The 25658-nt window shown below is 44.1% G+C and overlaps 1 protein-coding gene across 16 annotated transcripts in view; it reads right to left on the bottom strand.

The window, feature by feature from the left end:
* The window catches only part of CAMK2B (calcium/calmodulin dependent protein kinase II beta), a 103528-nt gene extending 85131 nt beyond the window's left edge, over positions 1 to 18397 (bottom strand). For all 16 annotated transcript variants that reach the window (XM_075272963.1, XM_075272968.1, XM_075272961.1 and 13 more), the window contains exons 1-2: positions 17962 to 18397; positions 7439 to 7533 (exon numbers count right to left, since the gene is read on the bottom strand). In XM_075272963.1, the coding sequence (XP_075129064.1) occupies positions 7439 to 7533; positions 17962 to 18020 (154 nt within the window). In that variant the 5' untranslated portion in view covers positions 18021 to 18397. The remainder of the gene's footprint in view (positions 1 to 7438; positions 7534 to 17961) is intronic.
* Between the last annotated feature and the right edge of the window lie 7261 nt (positions 18398 to 25658).

Consider the following 25658-nt stretch of genomic DNA (forward strand, 5'->3'; position numbering starts at 1 on the left):
GGAAACACGGTTTCATTCAGGTGACCCTAACCCACATGGTCTGGCTACTGCACGGTCCGAAGACCCCATCCACCCATAGTAGTCAATGGCCAGGTGAGTTTGCCAATAATTACAGAATGAAAATCCTTGCTTCTGAAAGCATCAACATCTAATCCGTATGAAGATGGGATGTTTAGCGCACTTGGACCATGACTATATCTGCCAGAGGACCCATTTTGCCCGTAGTTACCATCCTCTACAATAAAAACAGACAGATTTCCATGTGCAGTGACCACAAGTGTTCTAACAGATGTGGTCACACCCTGGGCAGACCACATCTTTTGCATATGAATGAAGGCTAAGGCCCTTTGTAGTGAGCCGCTGCCAAAAAACACTGTGAAAAAGACCGCGGTGAAAATGTATTGTGTTTTTTGCCGCAGCAATTTTGAAATTGCAGCATTTCCGTTGCAGATTTGTTTCTGCAATGTGTGGATGGGATTAGCCAGAATCCCATCCACTTTGCAGGTAATGTAAAACAGTGTTTTTGCCCTGGCATTTCTGGGGGCCCTGGCCTAGATGTTCATTTTTTATTTTGCCAGCAAAATAGCAATTTGACACGTGTGTTCACTATGTCACTAACTGCCCCTACAACTGCATATAAGGTTCAGAAGAGATTGTGGAGGTAGTAGACTCCCTTTAATTCACAATATCATAATTGGTAGAAGAGATTGGTGTCTCTTGTCGCCTCTAAAAACTGATGTGGGTTTATAAAGCTTTGTAAAAAGGGGCCACTAAGGGACATAATAGAGTGCGCAGGAATGCGGAGGAGGGGGCCGGTTGAGGTCTTCGGCGTCAGGTTTTTTTTAGGGGGGCCATGTCAAAAGTTCGCCACGGGGCCCCGCCATTCCTAGTTACGCCACTGAATGTGCCCAATTAATGATGAGGTATGCATCTTGTCATAAATGAGGCGCATACGCAGGTGGTGCAGGGATTATCAAGATCGGCATACTAAACACCAGTCTTGATAAATCCCTGTATAGAGTAGACATGAACCTGGGCACATCTGCAAAACTTTGCACTAATTTGATCTTTATGAATGACCAAAGCTCGTGAAGACTGGAGCACATACGTCTATGCCTTGAAGATATGTTATACACCCTAGCGAACCTCTGCGCAAATCCAGGGTCTGTTACTCGCAGCAACCAATCACAATTCTTCGTTTTTCTAGGACAGTTTAAAAAAAAAAGTAAAAACCTAAGAAACAATACCTTATAGTAATGGTGTACATTGTAACCTATGTAGCCATCCGACAAGTTATAATAAATGTGCTCCTGTATGATAAAGTGCCTTGTCTGCATGTGCATGGCGACGATACGCTACACATGCTATTAGGATTTACCCACCAGATGTTGGCAACTTCCTCAGAATCAGGCTGATATGTCAGCATTTTATATTGTAAGCACATCTCACCCGCTTCCCAAAGGTAGTCTCATTAATAATCCCATTCTACCACATAAATTCCTAATCAGCAATTGCTGAAAATATCATCAGAATGGATATGTTTTCTTTCTAGTAATAACAGCTCCAGGATCTATTCAATGGGGTCATTGTGATGGTTTTTGGAAAGCTTCCGTTACCTGCCCCTCTCTTATGATTGTAGCTGTTATCCCAGGAGAACCCACTATTCCATAAATTCAGGGCAATCATGTTGGGGCCCCACGTGGCGTAAATGCTGCGGTTTAGCCACGGCGGAAACTCCGCAGAAAAAAACACAGCATTTTATAGTCCCTGCTAAGTGGATGGGATTCTAGTGAATCCCATTCACACATTGCGGAACAATACACATGGCAGACACGCTGCGATTTCCAAAACAGTCGCGGTTTTGAAAATCGCAGCATGTCAATTATAACTACGGAAATGCTGGCGTTTCCCTATCGGTATAATTGAAGCAGAAAGTCCCCAGAGGAAACCTAAATTACCTCGCAGCAATTGGTTTATTTCATAGTAACAGGCCTTGCAGGTTAACACTAGGTTCCATACAGTGGGAATGGCACCTTCAGGACGTCACTTCCAATTAGAATTGCCATACTATATGATGCATGCACACATTAAATGTATAGTGCCCTGACCAGTCAATGACTTTGTTCAGAGGGGGGTAAAAACACAAAAGGACATCCAGAATCTACTAGACTGTGATCAGCACAAGTGAACTTATTCTTATATGCTCCTCAAATTGTATTATCAATATTGCTCTCATGTGATTACAGTATATACATCTAGCATCATAACAGAGGAAAACCGGAAAGTATCCCTGAAAAACGCTGCAGAAAAAAACACAATGTGTTTCTATTGAGGTTTATTTTTGCTGCGTTTGACTATGTGGGGAGTTCACCTAAAGTTGAACTCTATAGGCCTAGTTTGGTTTTTTAATGGATCTGTAAAAAGTAAATAAATGCATAAACAGCAGGTGATTTATAAAGCCTGGCATATTGAACGCTGGTCTTCATATCACTGGTGCCAGGGGAGAAATGGAGCACATCCTCCAGCAGGGCCAAGTGTTTATACTGAAATCTATTCCAGCTCACAGTTGACATAACTTTCGGGCATAATTTACACCTCCTTTTAGGAAAGTGGTAAGGGTGGTGCAAAAAAGGAAGAAGTTGCAAATTTTTGTGCAATATGCTAACTTGATCAAAAATTGCAACTTTCATACCTTCTACCACAGAAAACTGATGTACAAGGCATGATATATCTGCCCTATAAAATTTCTGTTCCTAAATTGGAAAGCCTTTGTCTCCAAGATCATCAGGGAGCTCTAGGTCTGAGTTTAGGCAGGAAAACTAGTATAGGTTTTGGCCAGTTTGGCACTGATATCTCCCCACTGTCAGAAGGGTGTTCTTCATAGCTCAGCATCTTCACTGAGCTGTGAGGGATGCCCCCACGACTGTGCTCGTCCATAGCCCTGTACCGTCAGTGATGATGCTGAGCTGTGAGGAACGCCCTTCCCTTACTGTACTCGTCCATAGCTCTGTACTGTCAGTGATGACCCTGAGCTGTGAGGAACGCCCTTCCCTTAATGTACTCGTCCATAGCTCTGTACTGTCAGTGATGACCCTGAGCTGTGAGGAACGCCCTTCCCTTACTGTACTCGTCCATAGCCCTGTACTGTCAGTGATGATGCTGAGCTGTGAGGAACGCCCTTCTGACAGTGGGGAGATATCGGTGCCGAAACTAATGGCACCGATATCTCCAGCCTCGGGGCACATACCGTGAAAGTCAACAGTATGCTGAATTCAGCGCACTGTCAGGTTTCTGGCCGCAAATGTATGAGGACATGAAAGGTCCTCTTTAAATCCAGTGTATATACCGACCAAGTTTACCATGGAAACCTAGCTGTGTGAAACCAGCCTGACACAATAGTATTGGCTCTCCATCGGAGGACCAGAACAACGGACAGGTGGATTGCTAAAATAATGTTTACATACTTCGCTCAATGGACTTCATTGACTACAATGGGGTTAGTCGGATGTCCGTTGTTTTTAAACTGAGAGCAGCAAATGAAAATGCTGTATGAACAGGACTTTTTCATCTGCTGATTTTTAGTCCGACATTGCAACAGAGTCTCCGACGTAAATGTGAACGTAGCCTTAGGTACCCATGACCCTTTCACCAGCCTTGGCATACATTTGGTAGGTACTAACCATTGCATACGGGAGACACCCCACAAAACCTGCCATTTTAAAGATGCTCTGATCTAATTCTCTATCAGAGTGGTCGTTGTCAGAGTCACTTAGATCCTTACGCTTGCTCATTTTTCCTGCTTCCAAAGCATCAACTTCAAAATCAGACCGTTCACTTGCTGCCTAATATGCCCCTCCCCTTGGCTGTCACAATTTTCAGATTATTAGTGTCATTCACTTTACCTGCCACGCCAGGAGGAGAGCTAGCTGATTATTTTCTATGGACGAAGCTGCAAAATTTTCTTGCTCACCAATAACCTGTGTTAGTCTAATACATTTCTCTACAATTACAGTATATACATCGCGCCTGCATCATAACAGTATAGAAACTGAAGCTGGAGGACTGAACAGCTGCAGACACATCTGGCAGAAGAGGTTATGCCAGGACAGTCATATGAGCTGCTCAGTTCTAGACTGGGATGACCCCAGGTATGCCCGGGCGCCCTCCAGGATAATAATGCATTAGCACAGACCTACAGTGTGGATAGCGAGTATCTCCCATTGACATGTTAAGTGATGAGTGACATCATCACATCATGGAGCTGTACGATGATATTACTGATTCTGGAGCATTATAACCTGGTATTGTCAAGAAGTGAGACAGTGACCATATCTACCTCAATGCTGGAGACGACTGCAAAACAAAGCACCATTTTGGGTGGCGGTCTTCCCAAGAAGATCATTCTCCTTTCAGCTTAAGAAACTCTCCTTATAATACATCCTATGGCTATTAAGGAATATCTCACCAAAAATGACCTATTTTTTAAGTTCATTTCACAGAAAGGTTTACTATAGAAGATCTGTATAGATAACACCATTGACCCATCACTGCATCCACCACTGGCAATAGATGATGTCACATCTTATCTACTCCCTCTCCCTGCACAGGCCATGTCCAAAAAACTCACCCATAGACCTCAATGAGGTAGATTTATTATGCCTGTGTCTGTGTGACAGTTATCTGGGGTATAAGGCATAAGAAAGTCACTTTTTTTTTTGTGCAAATTGGGTTTGTACCTTTTCTCTGCTTTGCACCGCCAACGCTTTTTTCCATGAAAGTTGTCAGATTCATTATCATTTACAAGCTCTCACAGATTTCAATGTGCAGGTGCATGGCCTGGTGCGTCATGAGTCCTGAAGAGGCAAGTGCTCAATCATAAATGATGCACTCTTACTGCCGATGAAGGGGATATGACGACTGGTGTTTAATACACCAGTCTTCATAAATCTCCCTCACTGACCTTTCGATCACATCTGCGTTCGGTATTCCGTTTGGAATACTGCAAGCAATGTGTAGAGAAAGCACACGGACCTCATAGACTATAATGGGGTCCGTGTGCTTGCCGTGCACATCATGTGGGCAGGAAAGTAGATTGTGAAATTACTGCCCAAGCCCCAGGTGGCATTGACTCCCACACCTACGATAGTACTGTTCCCCTCACCAGCCGCACTTCAGACTGTCCATTCTCATCTTTTGAACCTGTCACAGAAGAGGAAGTCTCCCAGCTACTTTCTTCATCTCGTCCCACAACCTGCAGTAGTGACCCCTTCCCCTCACACCTTCTCCAATCTCTGTCCCCTGCTGTCACTATTTACCTTACTAAAATATTTAACCTCTCTCTCTCTTCTGGAATCTTCCCATCCTCCTTCAAGCATGCTGTTATAACCCCGCTACTGAAAAAACCCTCCCTGGACCCATCCTGTGCTGCTAACTATCGACCTGTCTCTAACCTCCCCTTCATCTCTAAACTTTTGGAACGCCTGGTTTATTCTCGGTTAATCCGTTATCTCTCTGCTAACTCTCTGCTTGACCCCTTACAATCTGGTTTCCGCGCTCTGCACTCTACTGAAACAGCTCTCACAAAAGTCTCTAATGATCTACTAAAGGCTAAATCCAATGGTGACTTCTCTCTTCTTATTCTTCTGGACCTCTCTGCAGCTTTTGACACTGTTGACCATCAACTTCTCCTCACTATGCTCCGCTCAGTCGGCCTCAATGACACTGCGCTCTCCTGGTTCTCCTCTTATCTCTCAGACCGCACTTTCAGTGTATCATTCGCGGGCTCTGTTTCCTCCCCTCTTTCCCTTGCTGTTGGGGTTCCTCAGGGCTCAGTCCTAGGCCCCCTGCTCTTTTCTCTCTACACAGCCCCCATTGGACAAACCATCGCCAGATTTGGCTTCAGGTACCATCTTTATGCTGATGACACCCAATTATACACATCTTCCCATGACATCACCCCTGCACTCATACAGAACACCAGTGACTGTCTCTCTGCTGTCTCTAATATCATGTCCTCGCTCTATCTGAAACTAAATCTCTCTAAGACTGAACTACTACTGTTTCCACCATCTAACAGATCTGTCCCTGATATATCCATTGCAGTCTCAGGCCTTACTATAACTCCTAGGCAGCAGGCCCGCTGCCTCGGGGTCATATTTGACGCAGACCTTTCCTTCACCCCTCATATTGAATCACTCGCACGTTCAAGTCACCTCCACCTCAAAAACATCTCCAGAATACGCCCTTTCCTTACCAGAGATACACTAAAGACACTTATTGTCTCTCTGATTCATTCTCGCCTTGACTACTGTAACTCCTTACTAATCGGTCTTCCCCTCACTAAACTCTCTCCTCTACAATCTATTCTGAATGCAGCGGCCAGGCTCATCTATCAGGCTAGACGCTACAGCGATGCCTCCGGTCTGTGCCAGTCACTACATTGGCTGCCTATTCATTATAGAATAAAATATAAAGTTATTACTCTCATCCACAAGGCTCTCCATAATGCCGCACCTCCCTACATCTCCTCCCTCATCTCTGTCTACCGCCCAACCCGTGTTCTCCGCTCACTCAATGACCTAACACTTACATCCTCTATTATCAGAACCTCCCATGCTCGTATACAAGACTTCTCCCGAGCTGCACCACTTCTCTGGAATGCTCTACCCCGGACAATAAGATTAACTCCCAACTTCTACAGTTTCAAACGCAAACTAAAGACGCATCTTTTCAAGCCTATCACAATTCCTAATGCACAAAATTGTCTGAACACTGTATAAGCAATGCCGCCCCTGCTACCTCTTGTGTCACCCCCTCTACCTCATAGATTGTAAGCTCTTTTGAGCAGGGCCCTCAGTCCCATTGTGTGAAATGACGTTCTTTGTTATGTATGTCTGTATCTGAACCCTATAAATTGTACAGTGCTGCGGAATATGTTGGCGCTATATAAATAAAATGTATTATTATTATTATTATTATTGTGAACTAGTTTCCTGTTCACATGATCTCTGCAGAGATCTGGCGGTAAGCACATGGACCCCAATATGGTCTATGGGATCCGTGTGTTTTCACTGGCACACCACTTGCAGTTGTGTTCGGTATTCCGTTCGGGATGGGGTCCTCATGCGGACTTCCCTGGACAGAATACGAACATTGATGTGAACGAGTCCTAAGTCTGGTTTAATCTATTGCTGCCTATGGCCATGACTATTAAATACCGTTAAGGCGAGATGGTAAGATGGCGCCCCCATAATCATGTACAGAACATTGAATTTAAAAAAAACTACCATCTGAAAATAACAGATATAAGAAATACATTTGTAAAAATGGCGACCCATTCTCTAAAAACACCGAACATCTCCCCACTTTTCTGCAGAATATCTTGTTTTAGTTCACAGTCTGTTGCCATGAACACCATCAACTGTTCATTGCCACTTACCCCGCGCCGACAACTTCTTGGTATTTATGATCTTCGCTGCATATTCGTGCCCTGTGCAGAGCTTTACACATCTTCTGACCACTGAGAATGCGCCCCTGCAAATAAGAATCAGACTGTCAGACATGCTAGACCACCTTACGTGACTTCATCCAGCATCCACTCCACTTTGGAGGTATATATATATATATATATATATATATATATATATATATATATATTGGACATATTCTTCAATATATCCCTCTGATGTGTCCCTAGGCCACTGTACACACAGTATATACCGAAAGAGCGGCCTTTTGTGAATAAAGCCTAAGACCCATAGTGATCAACAGTCGTGTTTTTTTATGACTGATGTTGTAGCGGTCTGACTCCATTGCTTGGATCCACTGGGGCACCGTGACCCAGATTACAGAGAGTCAGACAGCTACAATAGCGGTAACATCTGGAGACTGACAGACCCCAATGACTATAATGGCGTCCCCAGGTGTCCACTGTTTCAAAACTTAAGTCGGCGGAGAAAAAAGTCCTCCATGCAGGATGCAACGTGGGGCCTCTGCCAATTTTTGAAGCTCTCCAACAGAGATGTAAAGCCAGCTTGGGGGAGTTTTGAGAGCTGCAAACAAGCCACATATTTGACATCACTGGACTGATCTAAGAGTGTCCCAAGTGTTAGACCTCCACTAACCAAATATTCAGAGTTAGAACTTTCAGAAAATCCTTTGAGGCTAAGGCCCTAAATGTGATGTGGGAAAAATCGTGGTGGGAACGCACTGCGGTTCTTCACACAGTGCTTTAGACAGAAAGTTTGCAGAGGTTTCCTCTGCGGACTTTCTGTTTCAGTTATACCTTTGGGGAAACGCCGGCGTTTCCATAGGTATAATTGACATGCTGCAATTTCCAAAACTGCACTGTTTTTGGAAATCGCGGCGTGTCTGCAGCATGGTTTTTACTGCAAAGTGGATCCCATCCATTTTGCTCTGACTGTGAAACGCCACGATTGCGCCACGTAAGGCCCTGGCCTTAGGCTGAGGCCTTACGTTGCGGAAACGTAGCTTTTTATGTTGCAGACTTTGCTACAGTTTGTTGAGTCAAAGCCAGATGTGGATTGAGCAGAAGGGACAAGTACATATATATATATATATATATACACAGTATATTCCCCATTCCTCTTGTAGGCACTTCTGATTTTGTCAGCATTTCTGCAACATTGGGGCCTCTTCCTTAAAGAATATGTCATACGTTCTGCCATACTTTGGTCATAACTCCCAACAGTCCCAGATTCTGCGGGACATTCCTGGATTCCGGGTTGTGTCTCGCCATCATCTGAGTTGAATACACTGGTGAATGAAGCAGACAGCTCCTACTTCACCGCAGTGCTCCAGCCCTGGAAGTTGTAGGCACAATGTGATGAAGTCACTCACATCGTGCCTACAGCTCCAAGAACTCTCCGAGGACAGGTGAGTATCAGTGTTTTTTTATGTTTGAGGGCAAATTGAGGGGGAACTTGATGAAGTGGGCACATGAAACTAGGGGCAGATGAAGGGGAGGCAGATGGAGTAGGACATTAAACTGGGGGAAGATAAAAGGGGTGCATCAAACTGGGGACAGATAAAGGGGGGACATGAAACTGGGGGCAAAAAAGGAGGGGGACATGAAACTGGGGGCAGAGATGGAAGGGGGACATTAAACTGGGCACAGATGTAGGAGGGACATTAAACTGGGGGCAGATGAAGGGGACACTTAAACTAGGGGGATATTAAGAGGAAATTTAAACTGGGGACAACATAAACAATGGGGGTCACTGGAGGAGGACATTAAACCAAGGGAGTAGCTGGAGGGGGACCTGTCCGCATCTAGTTTCCGCCAGTTTAATGTCTCCCTCCAGCTACCCCTACAGTTTAATGTCCCCATCCAGCTGCCCAAGTTTAATGTCCCCCTCTAGTTGTCCCCAGTTTATTATCCCATTCCAGCTGCCATTAATTTATTGTCCCCCTCCAACTACCCCCACTTTTTAATGTCCCCCCAGTTTCGTGTCCCCCCTCTAGTTCCCCCAGTTTCATGTCCCCCCTCTAGTTCCCCCAGGAGAAGGTCTTAATACTCTAGGGCAGTTGGAAGGGAACATTATAATGTGGGGGCATATAATGTACGGGTGACTGTAGGAGCATTTTACTGTGTGTGGGCACATAGAAAAATGGTTGTGAGTGGGCGGAGTCAATGTAGAACTGGGTGGGGCTAAATTTGCAGCGGCACACATAGCACACCGCACATTTTGTCCTTCTTTCTGTTCTTTGAAACTTGGGCTGTATGACTTTGGTCATCATTCATTCATTCATTCATTCATTCATTATCTTTGTGTTGTGAACTGATGGTGTGTATTGTTTTTTGACATCTCTGTAAAGGTATATCCACATGGGAACACTTGCTGCAGATTAGCCACCACACACCGGCCACCAAAATCCCGCAGCACAAATGAATCTGCGGTGTCAATTTATGCTGCATGTTTCCACCATGGCTGTCACCCTTTGCAAAAGCAGCAGGACACCTGTAGAGATTATTCAAGGAATTGCAGCCAATTGGTAGAATGTGAAAGAAATTCATTACTGATTTCCAGCTATGGGTGGTGGACATAGGGTAGTCACCATAAGAACAGCAAGGTTCAGTATGGTGGCCATGGGTCTGACAAAGAACTCAGCCATTGCTTTCCGGTTGCCTATTTTAGACGTGCGTCATGATGAGTGCTGCTGCCTCATGCTAGGATTTGCCAAACTAGTATCACTGGACGCCAGCACTGCAGTGGGGTATAAAATAGTAAGATATTCCAATTTTTCACAAAAATCGACAGAATAATATATTAGCTTATAGTTCCTTCTGCCAGGACTGTGAGTAATATTGCAGGTCGGCCACACTATATGGGTCTAAGTTGCAATACCACACACGGCCCATGCACAAGAGTGGCGCCGTTTCTGGAAAAAACACACAGTCATGAGTTTTGTAATCAACAATCCAGACCCTATAAAATCACTGCTGTACATTTAAAGGGAAACTCCATCAAAAACATCATTAGTCATTCCTCCAGACGTCTAAATGAATATATTTTCAGACGCCGGTTACTAAGCAGCGGCTCAATTATGCTCAGGCCATTGCTTGACAACAGATGCCGGAGCCAGCAGGTGACACTGCCAGATCTTCTCGCCCCTGTGGAGATTCAGCTTGTTACCTTACCCCCTGTGGTAGTGAAGGACTAGTGGCATATAACAATGTGTGTCGCTAACATGTCTATACTCTGGTGGCCACTTCTCCCCAATATGCAAAGGGAGGCATAGGAAAAGGGATATGTATTACAACTAGAGATGAGCGAACAGTAAAATGTTCGAGGTTCAATATTCGACTACTCGAATCGAATATCGAACTCTATTATAGTCTAAGGGGGGAAAATGCTCGTTTCAGGGGTAGGCAACATTCGATCAAATTATACTTACCAAGTCCACGAGTGAGGGTCGGGCTGGATCCTCCGAGAAGTCTTCTCCGTGCAGCGTCCCCGCGGCGTCTTCCAGCTCTGAATTCACTCTGCCAGGCATCGGGCCTGGGCAGAGCCGACTGCGCATGTCCGCACTACAAGCGGATATGCGCAGTCGGCTCTGCCCAGGCCCGAAGCCTGGCAGAGTGAATTCAGAGCCGGAAGATGCCGTGGGGACGCTGCACGGAGAAGACTTTTCGGAGGATCCAGCCCGACCCTCAATCGTGGACTTGGTAAGTATAATTTGATCGAACGTTGCCTACCCCTGAAACGAGCATTTTCCTCCCTTAGACTATAATAGGGTTCGATATTCGATTCGAGTAGTCGAATATTGAACCTCGAACATTTTACTGTTCGCTCATCTCTAGTTGTAATACATATCCCTTTTCCTATGCCTCCCTTTGCATATTGGGGAGAAGTGGCCACCAGAGTATAGACATGTTAGCGACACACATTGAAGACGCCGCGGTGACGCTGCACGGAGAAGACTTCTAAAGGTAGGAGAAGAACCAGCGTTGATTGGCTGACTGTATAGCATTCGGCCAATCAATGCTGGTTCTGCATTGAACTTTTCCATTCGAACAGCGAGTGGTACTCGATCGAGTACAAGTATTTCGAATACCGTAGTATTTGATCGAATACCTACTCGATGGAATACTACTCGCTCATCTCTAATTACAACATTAATGTGCAGAAGAAAGCGGCCATAAAAGAAAGAGTTCTCTGCAGTAAGAGCGGACATTGCAGTGCTCTGCTACAACAGCCAGTAATATGAAACGTGTTTTAGGGTAGGCAGTCAGATCCCGGAGAAAACCTTTTATGTCTATGATGTTTCTAATAGTAGGGAAAAAATGGCTGACGCTAAGGCCTCACGTAGCGAGACAAAAAAAACGCTGCAGGAAAGACCTCAGCAGAAACGTTTTTTTTCCAAATTGTTTTTCATAGAAAATCCGTAAAGTTTTCCTCTGCGGACTTTCTGCCTCTATTATACCTATACGGAAACGCCGGCATATCCATAGGTAGAATTAACATGCTGCGATTTACAAAAACACGGGCGTTTTTTTAAATCACAACATTTACACCGCAGATTTTTTTTTTTGCAATGTGTAGATGGGAATAGCCAGAATCCTATCCACTTTGAAGGTACTGTAAAACATAGCTTATTTTTGATGTATTGTATCCACCGCGACCAAGACGCTGTGTGTTTGCAACGTGTTTTCGCAACATTATCATACACTACCAATAAGTATTTGGACACCCATGCACATGAAGATATCTGCATTCGTGATGTACGTCAAGCCTTCCGCCATTATATAGGAAACAGCATTGGCATTAGTGCATTGGCATTAGTCACATACAAGATGCCATGAAGTGCAGAGTTGTCCAATTTCGAAAAAAGGGGTAATTGTGAGGTACCACAGAAATGGGCGATCCTTAAGGGACATAGCAAGCGAACTGAATTACCCAAAATCAACAGTGGCCTATGTGATTACGAAGTGGAGGTGAACGGTGATTGTCAGAATGTGCCCTGAGTCGGCAGAACCCCGAAACTGGGAGATAGAGACCGACGGGTGCTGGCCAGAGAAACCGCACCCAACCAATGGCTCACATACACCAGGAGTTTCACCAGGCATCCGGGAGTATTGTGTCCATCAATACCATCCGTAAGGAAGCATCTGCTGGTTCTACCAACTATTGGATAGGAATAAATGTTATTCTTCTATTCTACCACAGGTGCCAAATACTTATTGGTAGACAGTGTATAAGGAGGAAAGCTGCTTCCATGATCTAAATCAGAAAGGATTCTTTTCAATAAGAGCAGACAATGCAGTGAGCTAGTACATGAGTTATTAATAACAAGTGTTTTAGAGGGCAGTACTAGTTATATCCAGGGAACGTTTCCCACTGGAAATAAGTTAACTGAAATTCCCAACATTGTGAAAAAGTTGGCTGAATTGCTTTTAAGAAAATGGCAAAATTACATTATCTATATGTGGAGAAAAGGTACTACTAATTAATCTAATTTATACTTAATTAATACTTATATAGCGCCATCATATTCCGCAGCGTCTTATAGACATTGGCAGTCACTGTCCCATATAGGGCTCACAATCTACATATCCCATCAATATGTCTTTGGCTACTATGATCAAAATAGGACAGGGTTCTTTTCAGTAAGGGCAGTCAATGGAAAGCTCTGGCAACGAGGTAGTTCTATCAAAAGTACGTTGGTGAAAGGTAAAACTATTTTATTTATCTTATATAACTTATTTGTACGCATCAAATTTAAAGGAGGAAAGAATGCGGTATTAAAAGTTTCCTCAAGCCATTCATATAACCTCAGAAGGTCATATGTTAAGGATTTCGCATCAGCCATGTAAATTAAGGAACAGTTGTTCAAGGAACAGTCTATGGAAAAAATATATACACAGTGTAATGCCAAGTGCAGGATCTGAGGAGGCGGAGCATAACACAGGAATGATCTGATTGGTGTTCCTGTAGTCTTTGTTTCAAGAACCTCCCCCTAGGATCCCCACTAAGCATAAACTATTGTATTGCTTTACAGAGAGTGTTCCTATCCACAATACATGTCATTTTAGAAGGTACTAGAAGATCGGTGTTCAGAAACAATGCCATGACAAAGGACAATATACCACGTGGGGACCATAGTAACCTAGTGGGGGCACGCTATAAGATTTGAGGAGGTAAGTGGAAACCACACGTTGTCCCTTAATTGTACAATTATGAGAGTCATGTCGAAGGTACAAAGCAAAGTTCCAAATTCCCGTACATTAAAAAATAATATCGTTGACTTAGTAATTATGGGTTGTGGTTTATTTACTAAGATGCTGAGTTATTCTTCTAGAAAGCGGTAATTATTTCTCACTAATCTGTTTCCATTGGCTAGATAAATAAATGGATTATGGCTCCCATGTTCCCCTGTGGATGTGAATTTTTGTAACGAAAAAAAATGTAAGATAATGTTTAGGCAGAAGGAATTTTGTAGGTTGAAATATTAGATTGCAACCTATTGGTTTAGCATTGGATGCCTCTCTTTCTCCCCACCAGGGTCTCATTCAGGCCTGAACCACATTAGCAAAACTAACTTCATGGGGTTTTTATCAAGTCAGCTTAATATGTAATTGTCATCTTCCAATTTTTTTTCCAGTGCTTCCTATATGTAGAGATATATAGGGAAACATCAACTGGTGAAAGGATTCTTTACTGTCAGAGCGATCGAACATTGGGGCCATTATGGCTGATGGAAGATGCATAAGATGCATGGAGGGAAATATATGCTAGCGCAAGATTTATGGTGTAAATGATTATCAATCTGACGGGGTTAATGGCTCCACCCCCTAAAGCCTCGCATTAACCCATTCTCAAGAAGGTGGTAAGGGTGGTGCAGAAATAAAGGTCGCCATTCTTTGCGCAAAAATCAGATTTGTGTCAAAATGGTGACTTTTTATGCCTTGTACGCTATAAAACTGACATACAAGGAATAATTTATATATATATATATATATATATATATATATATATATATATGCAGACGAGAGGAAGAAACTCTACATCCTACTGGGAGAAGAAGAGGCCATTGTGGAGATCGCTGCGCAATACGTGTCCAGCTGTCACCAAACCAGAGGAAGATGAGACTCCCACGGACTGTTATACCCCAAACCACCCGCCCCACCCCAACCCCATATAGCGGTCACCAACTAAGAGGAAGATGAGACTCTACGGACTGTTATACCCCACCCACCCCACCTCCCCATATAGTGGTCACCAACTAAGAGGAAGATGAGACTCCTTGGACTGTTATACCCCAAATCAGCCACCCCACCCCCCCATACTCTCCCCCTCGACATCAACTCCCCCCCCCTTTTACTAGCTTTGGCAATGCCAAATATACATTCGGACGTGCCTATAAAGCCTATTTGATTTGATTTATATGGGTCAAGATCTTGATCTCAACTGTGGATTGTCTTAAGATATGGCAAAATAATATAAAGATCTATAAAATCCATTAAAAAAATATAATTTTATATATATATATATATATATATATATATATATATATATATACGAAACAGGGTTTAGAATAAATCCTAGTATGGATTATGTTCTAAGGCTGCGCTCTAATATTAGGTAACCATCACCTCTGGAAGCAAATAAGGTTAGTTGACATGGGTAATGGGTCAACTTTAAAGAGGTTGACTTACTTTACTCTCTTATTAAGAGTCCTCCCATGGAATGATGGGATTGGGAGAACCTCTTTTATTAGCAAAAACTTTTTTACACCAAGTAAAAACAGAACCTATTTATTTTATGGGTACCGGGGACATAACTGCAGGGGATCTAGATGGTACAGGTCAATCTGGGCTCCAGGAGCCTTAGGGAGACCATGGCTTGCTGCAAAAATTTTGGCACACATTAAGGGACAAACAGTACCTCACCTACTAGTTTGGGGTCTGTGATGTCATAGAGATACTTACATACATCATGCATGAGCTAGTTTTCTCAGTGCCAGTGAACCTATAGCCTACATACAAATCTAAGTAATTGCCTACTTTTGGTAGGCGACACATGAAATGTGTTACCCATATCCCCTACATTGTCAAAATTACTTATTTTTGACTGAACTATCCAGTATAATTATATGACACGGGAACATAGTTTATACGGTTGGGTAAAGACACAAGTCTATCAAGTCCAACCTATAAACCTACCAAGCTGATCCCGAGCAAAACCCACAAGGCTGGCACCCATTGCCCCATCAGAGGAAAAAAATTTCTTCCCATCTCCCATGTGGATGAATGTGCTATCCCAAAAATTCTAGTTCCCATAATCTGTGATATTGAAAGTCATCCTGACCCCTATTGAACTTGCCATCACCACATCCAGTGACATGGAGCTCCATAGTCTTACTGTAAAGAAGCCCCATCGGTTTTTCTGTAGATGTAGATCCCCCTTGTCCTAGTTCTCCATTGTTATTAGGTGGCCCCCAAGATGTTTTTTTCCCCCCCAAAGTCTGATCGATATACTGTAATCTACCCATCCCCATTATTACCTTATAGATGGCCAAATGGTGGTGAAATAAATTTTTAGAGAATTTTATGTTTTTGAATTTTATTGTTTCTATACTTCGAACCTTTGGATAATAAAGCTCTAATATTGTATGTACAATTCTATACCTTATAATTGCAGCAAGTATTAATGAAGCAGATGTAGTCCCTGCCAAGTCTAGTACAGTGATATAATAAAGGCTGCAGAGAAGGATAGCATTGGGACAGTGACAGCTGGGTGCACAGCGATGGAAACTGCAGATATGTATGATAAACCCGTACACGCACATCCATCATGGATCTAAATATAGGTCTGGATTGACCCCACATTGCAGTTACCTTCTGCCTGCTCACTAGCTGCCATATATTAATATGTCTGTGAGGGAACACCTGGATCATCACCATCTCCGCAGAGCAGATTGGGGTTGTCGTGTTGCTATGGCAAAGGCACGGTCTGCTGGTGGCAAACGCTACCTTCACTCACAGGGTACTAAAGACAATCCTGGATTCAAGATTTGTAGGAACATGTCACATACTCAATACCAATGGTCAAAAATTCCATGCTGGGCCACACAGATTAAGATTAAACATTGCAGGTTGTGCACATTTTATGGGCCTCCGCTGCATCAGAATTAAGGACATTGCACCCGTGCAAACACTGTGCATGCAATTGATTCATTGATCAGGCTTGCATTGTCTAGGATCCCTGGTGACTCTCTGACCCTATATCTCACAGGCCCTGTCCTGAAAACCTCATGCATGTGAGAGCCAAGTGTGACATCATAACAGGAGGCGGAATAACGCTCAGGAAACCAGGAGGACCTGAGAGGGGAGGGGGAGCGTCCAGGGGACAGAGAGATACCAGTGCACCTGCCAATCAAATCTTCATCTTCATAGACAGTGTGTTACCAATCACCCAGCGAATACCATAACCAAGGAAGAATAACTCCAGTAGATGGCCATATATGGCCATATTTCACATCCATACGTCCAAAGTCTTCATAAATATCCCGATATCAATCTCGTTCATCAAAAGACAAGATCACCAGATAGATTATTAATAACCGTAGCGTATCAATAATGAAGTCTATTAATAATTTCCCTGGAGAATACACTAAATAATCCCACCATATAGATAGACTATAGATGTATCAATCACACTCAGATACTCCCTCCGATATCCGAATTGACAGTCTCTGCATTTCCAGACTTTGCCAATAGCTCATGCCATCCATAGGTAGCCAGAATATAATGATGTATCAATAACTCAATACACCTCATACATCCCTCACCAATTACCAACCAGTGCACCCCGGATCATCAATATTAATGCTAAATTATCCCTGGCTATTTGACAAGTACGCAAACCCCCCCCCCCCCCCCCCGTTCATTATTTCTGCCCAGCAGTGGGTGCCAGTCACCTATGATAATGCCCCTGCAATCCATGAATAGTCTTTAGCTTTCTACACCCCCCATCACCCCAAACCTCACCCTGAATCTAATCACCTCCCCCGAAGGAATATACGCAGACACACAGCAGTGGCTCCCAGACATAAACACATTATTTGTGCAAATATATATGTGGATGTATTTACAGATGCACAACATACGGGAATGCAACCGGTACTACAGGTATTCGACACATATAGATATCTGCAATCACCTCATGAGTTGGGTCACCAAATTCTTTACTCAGCACCAATGACCCCCCTTGCATCACACACCCTACATGCCCCCATCTGCGCCAGAAGGCCCTGGATTGCATACCCTGGTAGCAAAAAAAAAAAAAAAAGCAATGATATATCTATATAGGATATATATTAACCTATGCTTTCCCTGATCATAAAAATTAAAGGGTGGCTTGAATGGGTAACCCTCCCCCCCTCCCCCCGGGTGCCTTATTGCTCCAGCTGCAGGTGAGGAATCAGATGGTGCCTTACTTGCCAATCTCTTCATACAGCTGGTATTCATCTGTAAAACGTGTGCAGGTTACAGCCATGTCTGCATGGGATCCGGGCTCTGCAGTGGTTCTTGGCTCTAGGAAGGAAGAGATCTCTTCAGCCTTGATTTAGTGAGGGTGGCAGGGGCAAGTGGCTCTGGTAAGATGGGGGTAATTTGTACCCTTCTAGTCCTGTTATTTGCTTTTTTTTTTTATCCCCCCGTGTGCCCCTCCTGTAGGGATCTCTGCGTCTCTTTTTCTACCAGGAAAAAAATTAAATTCCCAGAAAAAGATGAAGAATAATAGAGAGAGGCGGAGAGGTATGGGAAAGAGTGACAGAGGAGAGGGGAGACTGCAGGAATTAGGGGAGATAGGGAGAAAGAGAGAGAGAGAGGAGAGGTAGTCAGGAGCTGCTCTGAATGTGCCTTGCCTGTATTAATTTCAGACTGAGAGAGAACAAGAGGGAGGGATGGGAGGGAGAAAAGCAGAGAGCGAGGGAGAGGGAGGGCAGAGATAGAGTAGAGATACAGGGGGATGACAGAACGCGAGGGAGAGACAGGAGAGAAAGTGTCAGGACAGGACAGAAGCTCGCCTTCACTGGCGAATCTTTCACGCCTAGCACTGCAGATGCGAAGCTAAAGGGTTAAACTTGTCCACTCGCAACCCATCGGAGCGGCAAACTGCTGGATATCTGCTGTATAATAACAATTTATCGGTGGGTCATGTCAATATGGAAATCTAGATGATATTTCACCCAATGGAGTTTTCGATGTCGCCATATACTTTTCCCATTATGTCCAACCTGTAACGAAAATACGTTACTATCTGTCCTCCATCCACGGGGAAAGCATGGAGGGGTGTAATGTAATTCCTTAACTCGCACAGGGTAACTTTCATAAGATTCCTATTAACCTGAATCTAAGATCGACCCATGGGATCAGAGCGATTGGATAGTCGTTGCGCCGTGTGTTTGAGAATCGCGAGTCGCGAAGGAGAATTAATTGGGAATACTGATAGAGTAAATGGAGGCAAAATAAATTCATTTTTTAGGGAAAAATTGGGAAAACGTCCGTCTTCAATAAATAACTAGAATTCTGCCCCTGGACAGTCATATATAAAACCCATCAATACAAAATCCCATATAAGTATAAAACCATTGATGGGTCGAAGAGAATTTCGTACATTTTGGCAACTGGTCTGGCACGGTAGTATTGTACTGCAGCAAGAATCTGTATAGGGAATGGGACCCTATAAATTCCTATAGGCACACATTGAGGTTTGTTTTTTTTATGTGAGTCCCATATAGGGCTTATAATGTACATTTGTTTCCTATCAGCATGGAGTATGAGAGAAAATCCACGAAAACTTCCTGGCGGGATTCGAACCCAGGACTCCAGTGCTGCACTGCTAACCACTGAGCCACCATGTTACCCCTTGCACCTGCTAAATATCTCAGTCCTATCTTACCTCTGTACGCTTCCACTTTAATATGGAAGAGTGGAAGGTTTTTTTTTATTCTGGTATGAATCAGACATAAAACAAAATCGTGGCATGCTCGGAAATGAGCGGAAATGTAGCTTTGGTGATACTGAATAGCAGAATCCTCTTTATTTGGCAACACGCTCCATCAGATACTGTATTACAGAGATATTCTGCTCTTCAGGCATTATGTCTAGCATAGAGTATATAGTCACAGATTTTTCTATTCAGTTGAATGTGGTTTACAGTAATTCACGAACAATCCAAATCATGAACTAAATTTCACAAATTTATGCAACCGCATGAAAACTCCATATAGCTTCATAGCATGAAGGTACAGCACCTCTGTGTGGCGTAGGGTTACACTACGAATGGCTCTGACTTCTGTCACATGACCAAACATCGCCATGTTCGCTAATGTAAGTCAATGGAGTTACACTGCGACATGATGGCGCAGTAATGCACAATTTTTTACAAGTGTAAGTCGTTGTCACAACATCCCCTATGCCATAATGCCACCCCATTCACTTATATTAGTGATGGAGTCGCAGGACAACACAGTGAGGGTTGGTCATGTAACAGGAGTGGCGGAACAGACATTGTGTTGCCAGGTATGAACGTAGCCCCTCTGCTGCCTGAGGCAAACTATAGAAGGGCTATCTTTGGTTGTGTGATGGGGCCCCCTAGTTAGGACATGCTCCCTCATTAGCAGATCAAAAGATCCCCTTATTTGGCCCCCACATACTATAACACCCCCTTTATATAACTCCTTTATTTGGCCCACCATACGATACATGAACCCCCTTTTTTTATGCCAACAACGTGATACGTGATCTCCTTTTTCTGTCTCCCCACATGGTATATAACCCTTTTTCTGGCCCACACACACAGTATATGACCCCTTTTTTTTGCCCTACACACGGTATATGACAACTTTTTTTGCCCCCACAGAATATGACCATGCTTTATCTGTTTCATAACAGTACATTACCCCTTTCTTACGCACCCCTTTTATACCCCCTCACAGCATATGACCCTTTTTCTAAAATCCACAAGCAGCGTATGACCCTCTTTATTTTTACACACAGCCTACCAACACTATTTTAGGACCTTCTTTTTCCCCGCACAGAGTAGTGGGCAATAATTTTTTCTTACCTGTCCACACTCCTGTCTTGGCCATCCTCTTCTGCCACCTCCAGGGTTCGCTATTGCTGATGCTGAAGAACACCAGGTACATGTACATGTACGGCGTGTAAGTTTAGCACCGCCTAAATGAGGCAGTGGAGGGCACCCAGGGCAGGAGCATGGACAGGTAAGTAAAAATGATCAGCCCCTGCATATTACAATAACACAATAAGTAACAGCCGATTATAAAAAGATGCTGCCCCAGTTTATTCCATGAGGTGTTGCTTGAGGCAATCGCCTCTGGTTGCCTCATGGAAGGTGGACCATTGTGTGTAGCAGTAGTCTATATGCGAAACCTTCTTAAGGATCCATAAGCGCGGGCTGCAGTATAGTACCTCCAAGATGCACTGAATTCTCATGGCAGCAATGGATCCCAGAAATGATGGACATGAACGGCTGCCACGGGACCCACTGACTACAGAGGGGATTGTCAGGTGTTTGTTGGAGACTCCACGCAGATATGAATGTAGCCTAATACAGTCATGTGGATGAGAACTAACCCAAAATGTCAAAATGTAGGTGTTTAGATTTAAGGTTAATATCCCACTACCTCAATATCTTAATCATAGGGTCCAAGAAGATGAGATATGTGGAGTTACTTGCAGGAGCCTTTCATTGTAGAGCTCAGCAGCTCAACTGTACTTAACACAAAGGAATACATGAAACTCACTGATCGGCACAGTGTCGTACACCCCAGCTTCCTGGAATATGATATAGAGAGGAGATTATTAGTGATAATTGCTGCAATATTACACAGGCACTGAGTATTGTCGTATGGAAGTACCATATGGCAGTACACAGTGTGTAACATAGATGCTGTACAGACTTGGTGCACGAGGCTTTTTATTTTAAGGCCAGGGCGCCATGTGGCATCATTGCCGCAGCAAAAACTCTGTGATAAAAAAAAAGTAGTGGTTTACAGTCACTGCAAAGTGGATGGGATTGTAGCATTGTGGAAAAATACGCTCAGTGGATAGGGAAATGGCAGCATATCAATTATACCTATGGGAACGCCGGCAGTTTCCCTATAGGTATAATTGAGGCAGAAAGTCCGAAGAGGAAATCTATGAGGACATTCTATTAAAAGCGCTGTGGGAAAAACCAAGAGGTAATCCACTGTTTTCCTGCAGAGCTTTTTTGCTGCAGCCCACTACATGGGGCATTAGCCTGGAAGCAGCAATTTGGTAATGACAAGTCATCCCCCATCCACTTGACCCAAGTCAACCAGTTGTGCATACATGCTGTCACTCCTTTAAATTTCACACTGTCAGCTTCTCTATAGATTCCCCGAGCGCACAGCTCTTGCCATTGTTTAGAAGCCAGGCACTGCGCTGCTCATTCTTTTAGTAGTAGAGGTGGTTATGGGTACTGCTGTGGTGTTACATTGTATCGTAACTACAGACCTTTCTAACTATAGTCCTTTCACCACCACCACCAAATCTTTCCATCCTTCAATGCTCCACTGATTCCAGCACAGTTGGAATTTTTTCTCTAGCTCCCCTCTAGTCCACGGGGCTCCCCAGGACAGAGCTGGCCCTTCTGATCAGCCTGTCAAGTCTATTTCTGTCCCTGGTTGATATACTGCTCCCCCAGCAGGCCACACCGAAAAAGATGGCTGAAGCAACCACAGAGTTGAAGAAGGCCCTTAGAAGTGGCCCTGGACTCCGAAGGCCCTCAGCCTCCTGAGTCTCCTAATTTGCACATGAGAAAGGGCATGAAATAGCCCAAAACGCGTTGTGCCAATAAAGCTTTCCGTGTTATCCACCTGAGTGAGTGCTGTCTTCTGCCTGTTCTTGTGAGGAGGCTGGTCCATAACTATTGCCGTTTTGACGTCCCTGTGACGTATTCCAGCTGCTGCCCATATTTCTCTAACATTGGCTTCCACGTTGGAATACTTACCTATGTCCACTTCCTAAGCGATACTACACAAGGATCGGCTCGGTGCCTTGTTTTCTTGTCCTTGTAACCCAATCCAGTCTTAGGTCCCATGCACTTCCAATGTGGGGCTGAGTTTGTAGCAGAATGCACTCCAATAACAATCACAGCAAAATCCATGATACACTCGCCTCTATGGGGACTTCCTATCCATTCTGTTTCAATGATGCCGAGGAGGATAGGACTGTAGTCATCCATATTCTTGGAACAGAATGGATCAGGAGCCCCCATAGAGGTGAATGTATTACAGAATGCACTCAGTTGTCACTCGGATATCGCTCCAAGTGTATTCCGCTGCATACTCAGCCCTACATTGGAAGAGCACTTAGTCATGTGCATGGGTCCTTATATCTCTATATATAGGACTTCTAGTATGGAGCTTGGCTATCTCCAGAAGTCCAATAGAATTAAATGGAGCGGTATTCAGATGTGGGGACTCAGAACCCCATTCTCATGGGGTTTAGACCTCCACCTAACTAGCAGTTATGCCGTATCCAGTATATAGGGGGTCAGTCAGTGGCGTAACTAGGAATGGCGGGGCCCTGTGGCGAACTTTTGACATGACCCCCCCCGACCGACCGACACTGACGCCGAAGACCTCGACCGACCCCCTCCAACGCATTTCTGCGCATTCTATTATGTCTCATAGAGGCACCTTAACACAGTATTATCCCCCATAGTGGCCCCTGCACACAGTATTATGCCCCATAGTGGCCCCTGCACACACACAGTATTATCCCCCATAGTGGCCCCTGTACACAGTATTTTCCCCCAAAGTGGTCCCTGCACATAGTATTATCCCCCATAGTGGCCCCTGTGCACAGTATTATCCCCCATAGTGGCCCCTGCACACAGTATTATGCCCCATAGTGGCCCCTGCACACAGTATTATGCCCCATAGTGTCCCCTGCACACAGTATTATGTCCCACTGTAGACACCCATAAACAATCATTATACTCTGGGGTCTTTTCAGACCCCAGAGTATAATAATCGGAGACCTGGGGGAATAAAAACATTTAAAACTACTGTTACTTACCTGTCTCCCGGCTCCCACGCGGTCTTCTCCGCTGCTGTCCTTGTTCAATGACGTCGGATGTCACATGACCCGGGACGCAGGCCGGGTTCATGTGACGTCAGAAAGGACGTCAGGAAGGAGGCCTGGCAGGATCGTGGAGAGGTAAGTAACAGTGTTTTTTATGTTTCTTACCTCTCCTGGGCATCATTATACTCGAGGGGGGGGGGGGGGTCCGGAAAGACCCCCTAATGTCCCGGGCCCTGTGGCAGCTGCCTCCGCTGCTATGGCGATAGTTACGCCACTGGGTCACTGTTATTACTGGAATACCCCTTGCAATGCAAGAAAGCCCGCAGCAACCAATCGCAACACAACTTTCATCCATAACGTAGATATACTATGAGAACGTATCCTGTTCTTGTATTAACAAGGCTCTGAATTGATTAAATAGTTGATCATAATAATATTAAGCCTATAGTAATGGCTAGTTATTTAGAAGACTGACCCTGACGGGTGTGTTACATTAAACAGTGAGGTCACCTGATGGACAATTGTGGGTTTGCCTGTATAGAAGAGCCCCAAAAAATCCAAAATTTGAAGTAAAATGAGCATTTCTTAAAATGGCAATGAAAGCGTTACATCCCGACCCTTCACCTCACCCTTCCCCTCCTAATTAGTAAGCAGGCAGGCAGGCAGGCAGGGGTAGCGACTACTTTACTTGCATTTGTCCTAAACCATGCAGATACAGTCTGTGCCATGTTCCCATGGTAACCTCTACTAGAACAATTACATAGCAATATGCCGCCCCCCACCTCACATACTGGAGGGGGAGTCCCTTAATAGGGAAAGAGTCAGGGAAAAGAACTAAAAAATTTCTTTCTTGAACACACAGAAGTGTGTGTGTGTCTAAAAATATCCCACCATAATATGTGCGAGGCATATGTAAAGACTGGTATTATAGCCGCGGGAGTATATATGGCGATGTCGTCATGTAGCGTATGACATGAAGCACATGGCCTGGAAGGGATTCTCAGGTGCGAGTCGTGATAAATAATGCTATGGCTATTGTACTCTATATAAGAAGGCACAGACACACACCAGAGCCATGCATGTGTAGGAAGACTGTATACAGAGGGTACTGAGATATCATGTATACAGAGCTCTGATCGGACCATACTTATTATATGGTATGGTTATATTACAGTATATATCTGTCTTATACTGAACCTCTGGTTTGTCACTGAGCTTAAAATTCTGCTGTCGGACTAGAGTTAGCACTGTTGTACCACTACATTGCACCGTATGATGTACCACTGGATGGCCGTATACACCATATGGCAGTACTTAAGGCCATACGTATTATGTAGCCATCCAATTGCCAATGGGATCGTTGGTATGAATGATCCCCCGAAAACGTTAATAACTAAACTTCCTCATCACAGGCTGACAACTAGCTGAAATTATCCAGTCGGCAGTCGCAAAGAAACGTTCCTGTCTTCCCGTATTGCCAATTAAATTCTTAAGGGGACGGGTCGGCCAAAGCTTTAATAAATTTCTCAAAATAGCGTACAACATCAGAAGAGTGGGTATGCTGGCCACAGGTCTCCCAGTAGGCAAGTCCACCTTCACTCCCGAAATATACGATTTGTACCGCCAGCTGTGACTTAAAAACTTGTATCCAGAGGACTCTAGAAAAAGAAAAAGGCCATTATCAAAAGGAAAGATCCAGGCATTGGAAATGACCAAAACTGAAAAGGAGTTCAACTAAAATTGTAAGGAATCCCTAAACCAAATTATCCACCGAAATATGCCATACCTAAATCCTCTTGAGCGATACCAACAAAGTCCACCAAAAACAGAGGGGAGAGAGTGACATGCATAAGGCAACGTCTAACTGGCCTAAACCACAGAATCCCCTTTCATGTGCCAACAGCAGAACGTGGCAGAGAAGGGGGGGGAGTAATATCATCCAAACTCTACCGCTACAATCTCAAATGACTTGCCTATGTGGTTTGGCGTTTCTCCAGATGTCCAGTAGCAGTTGTGGTGTTCCCCAGGGACGTATCCTAATGGTTGTAACTGTTCC

The sequence above is a fragment of the Leptodactylus fuscus genome, chromosome 5, assembly GCF_031893055.1.
Source record: "Leptodactylus fuscus isolate aLepFus1 chromosome 5, aLepFus1.hap2, whole genome shotgun sequence".
In the NCBI taxonomy this organism is placed as follows: domain Eukaryota; kingdom Metazoa; phylum Chordata; class Amphibia; order Anura; family Leptodactylidae; genus Leptodactylus; species Leptodactylus fuscus.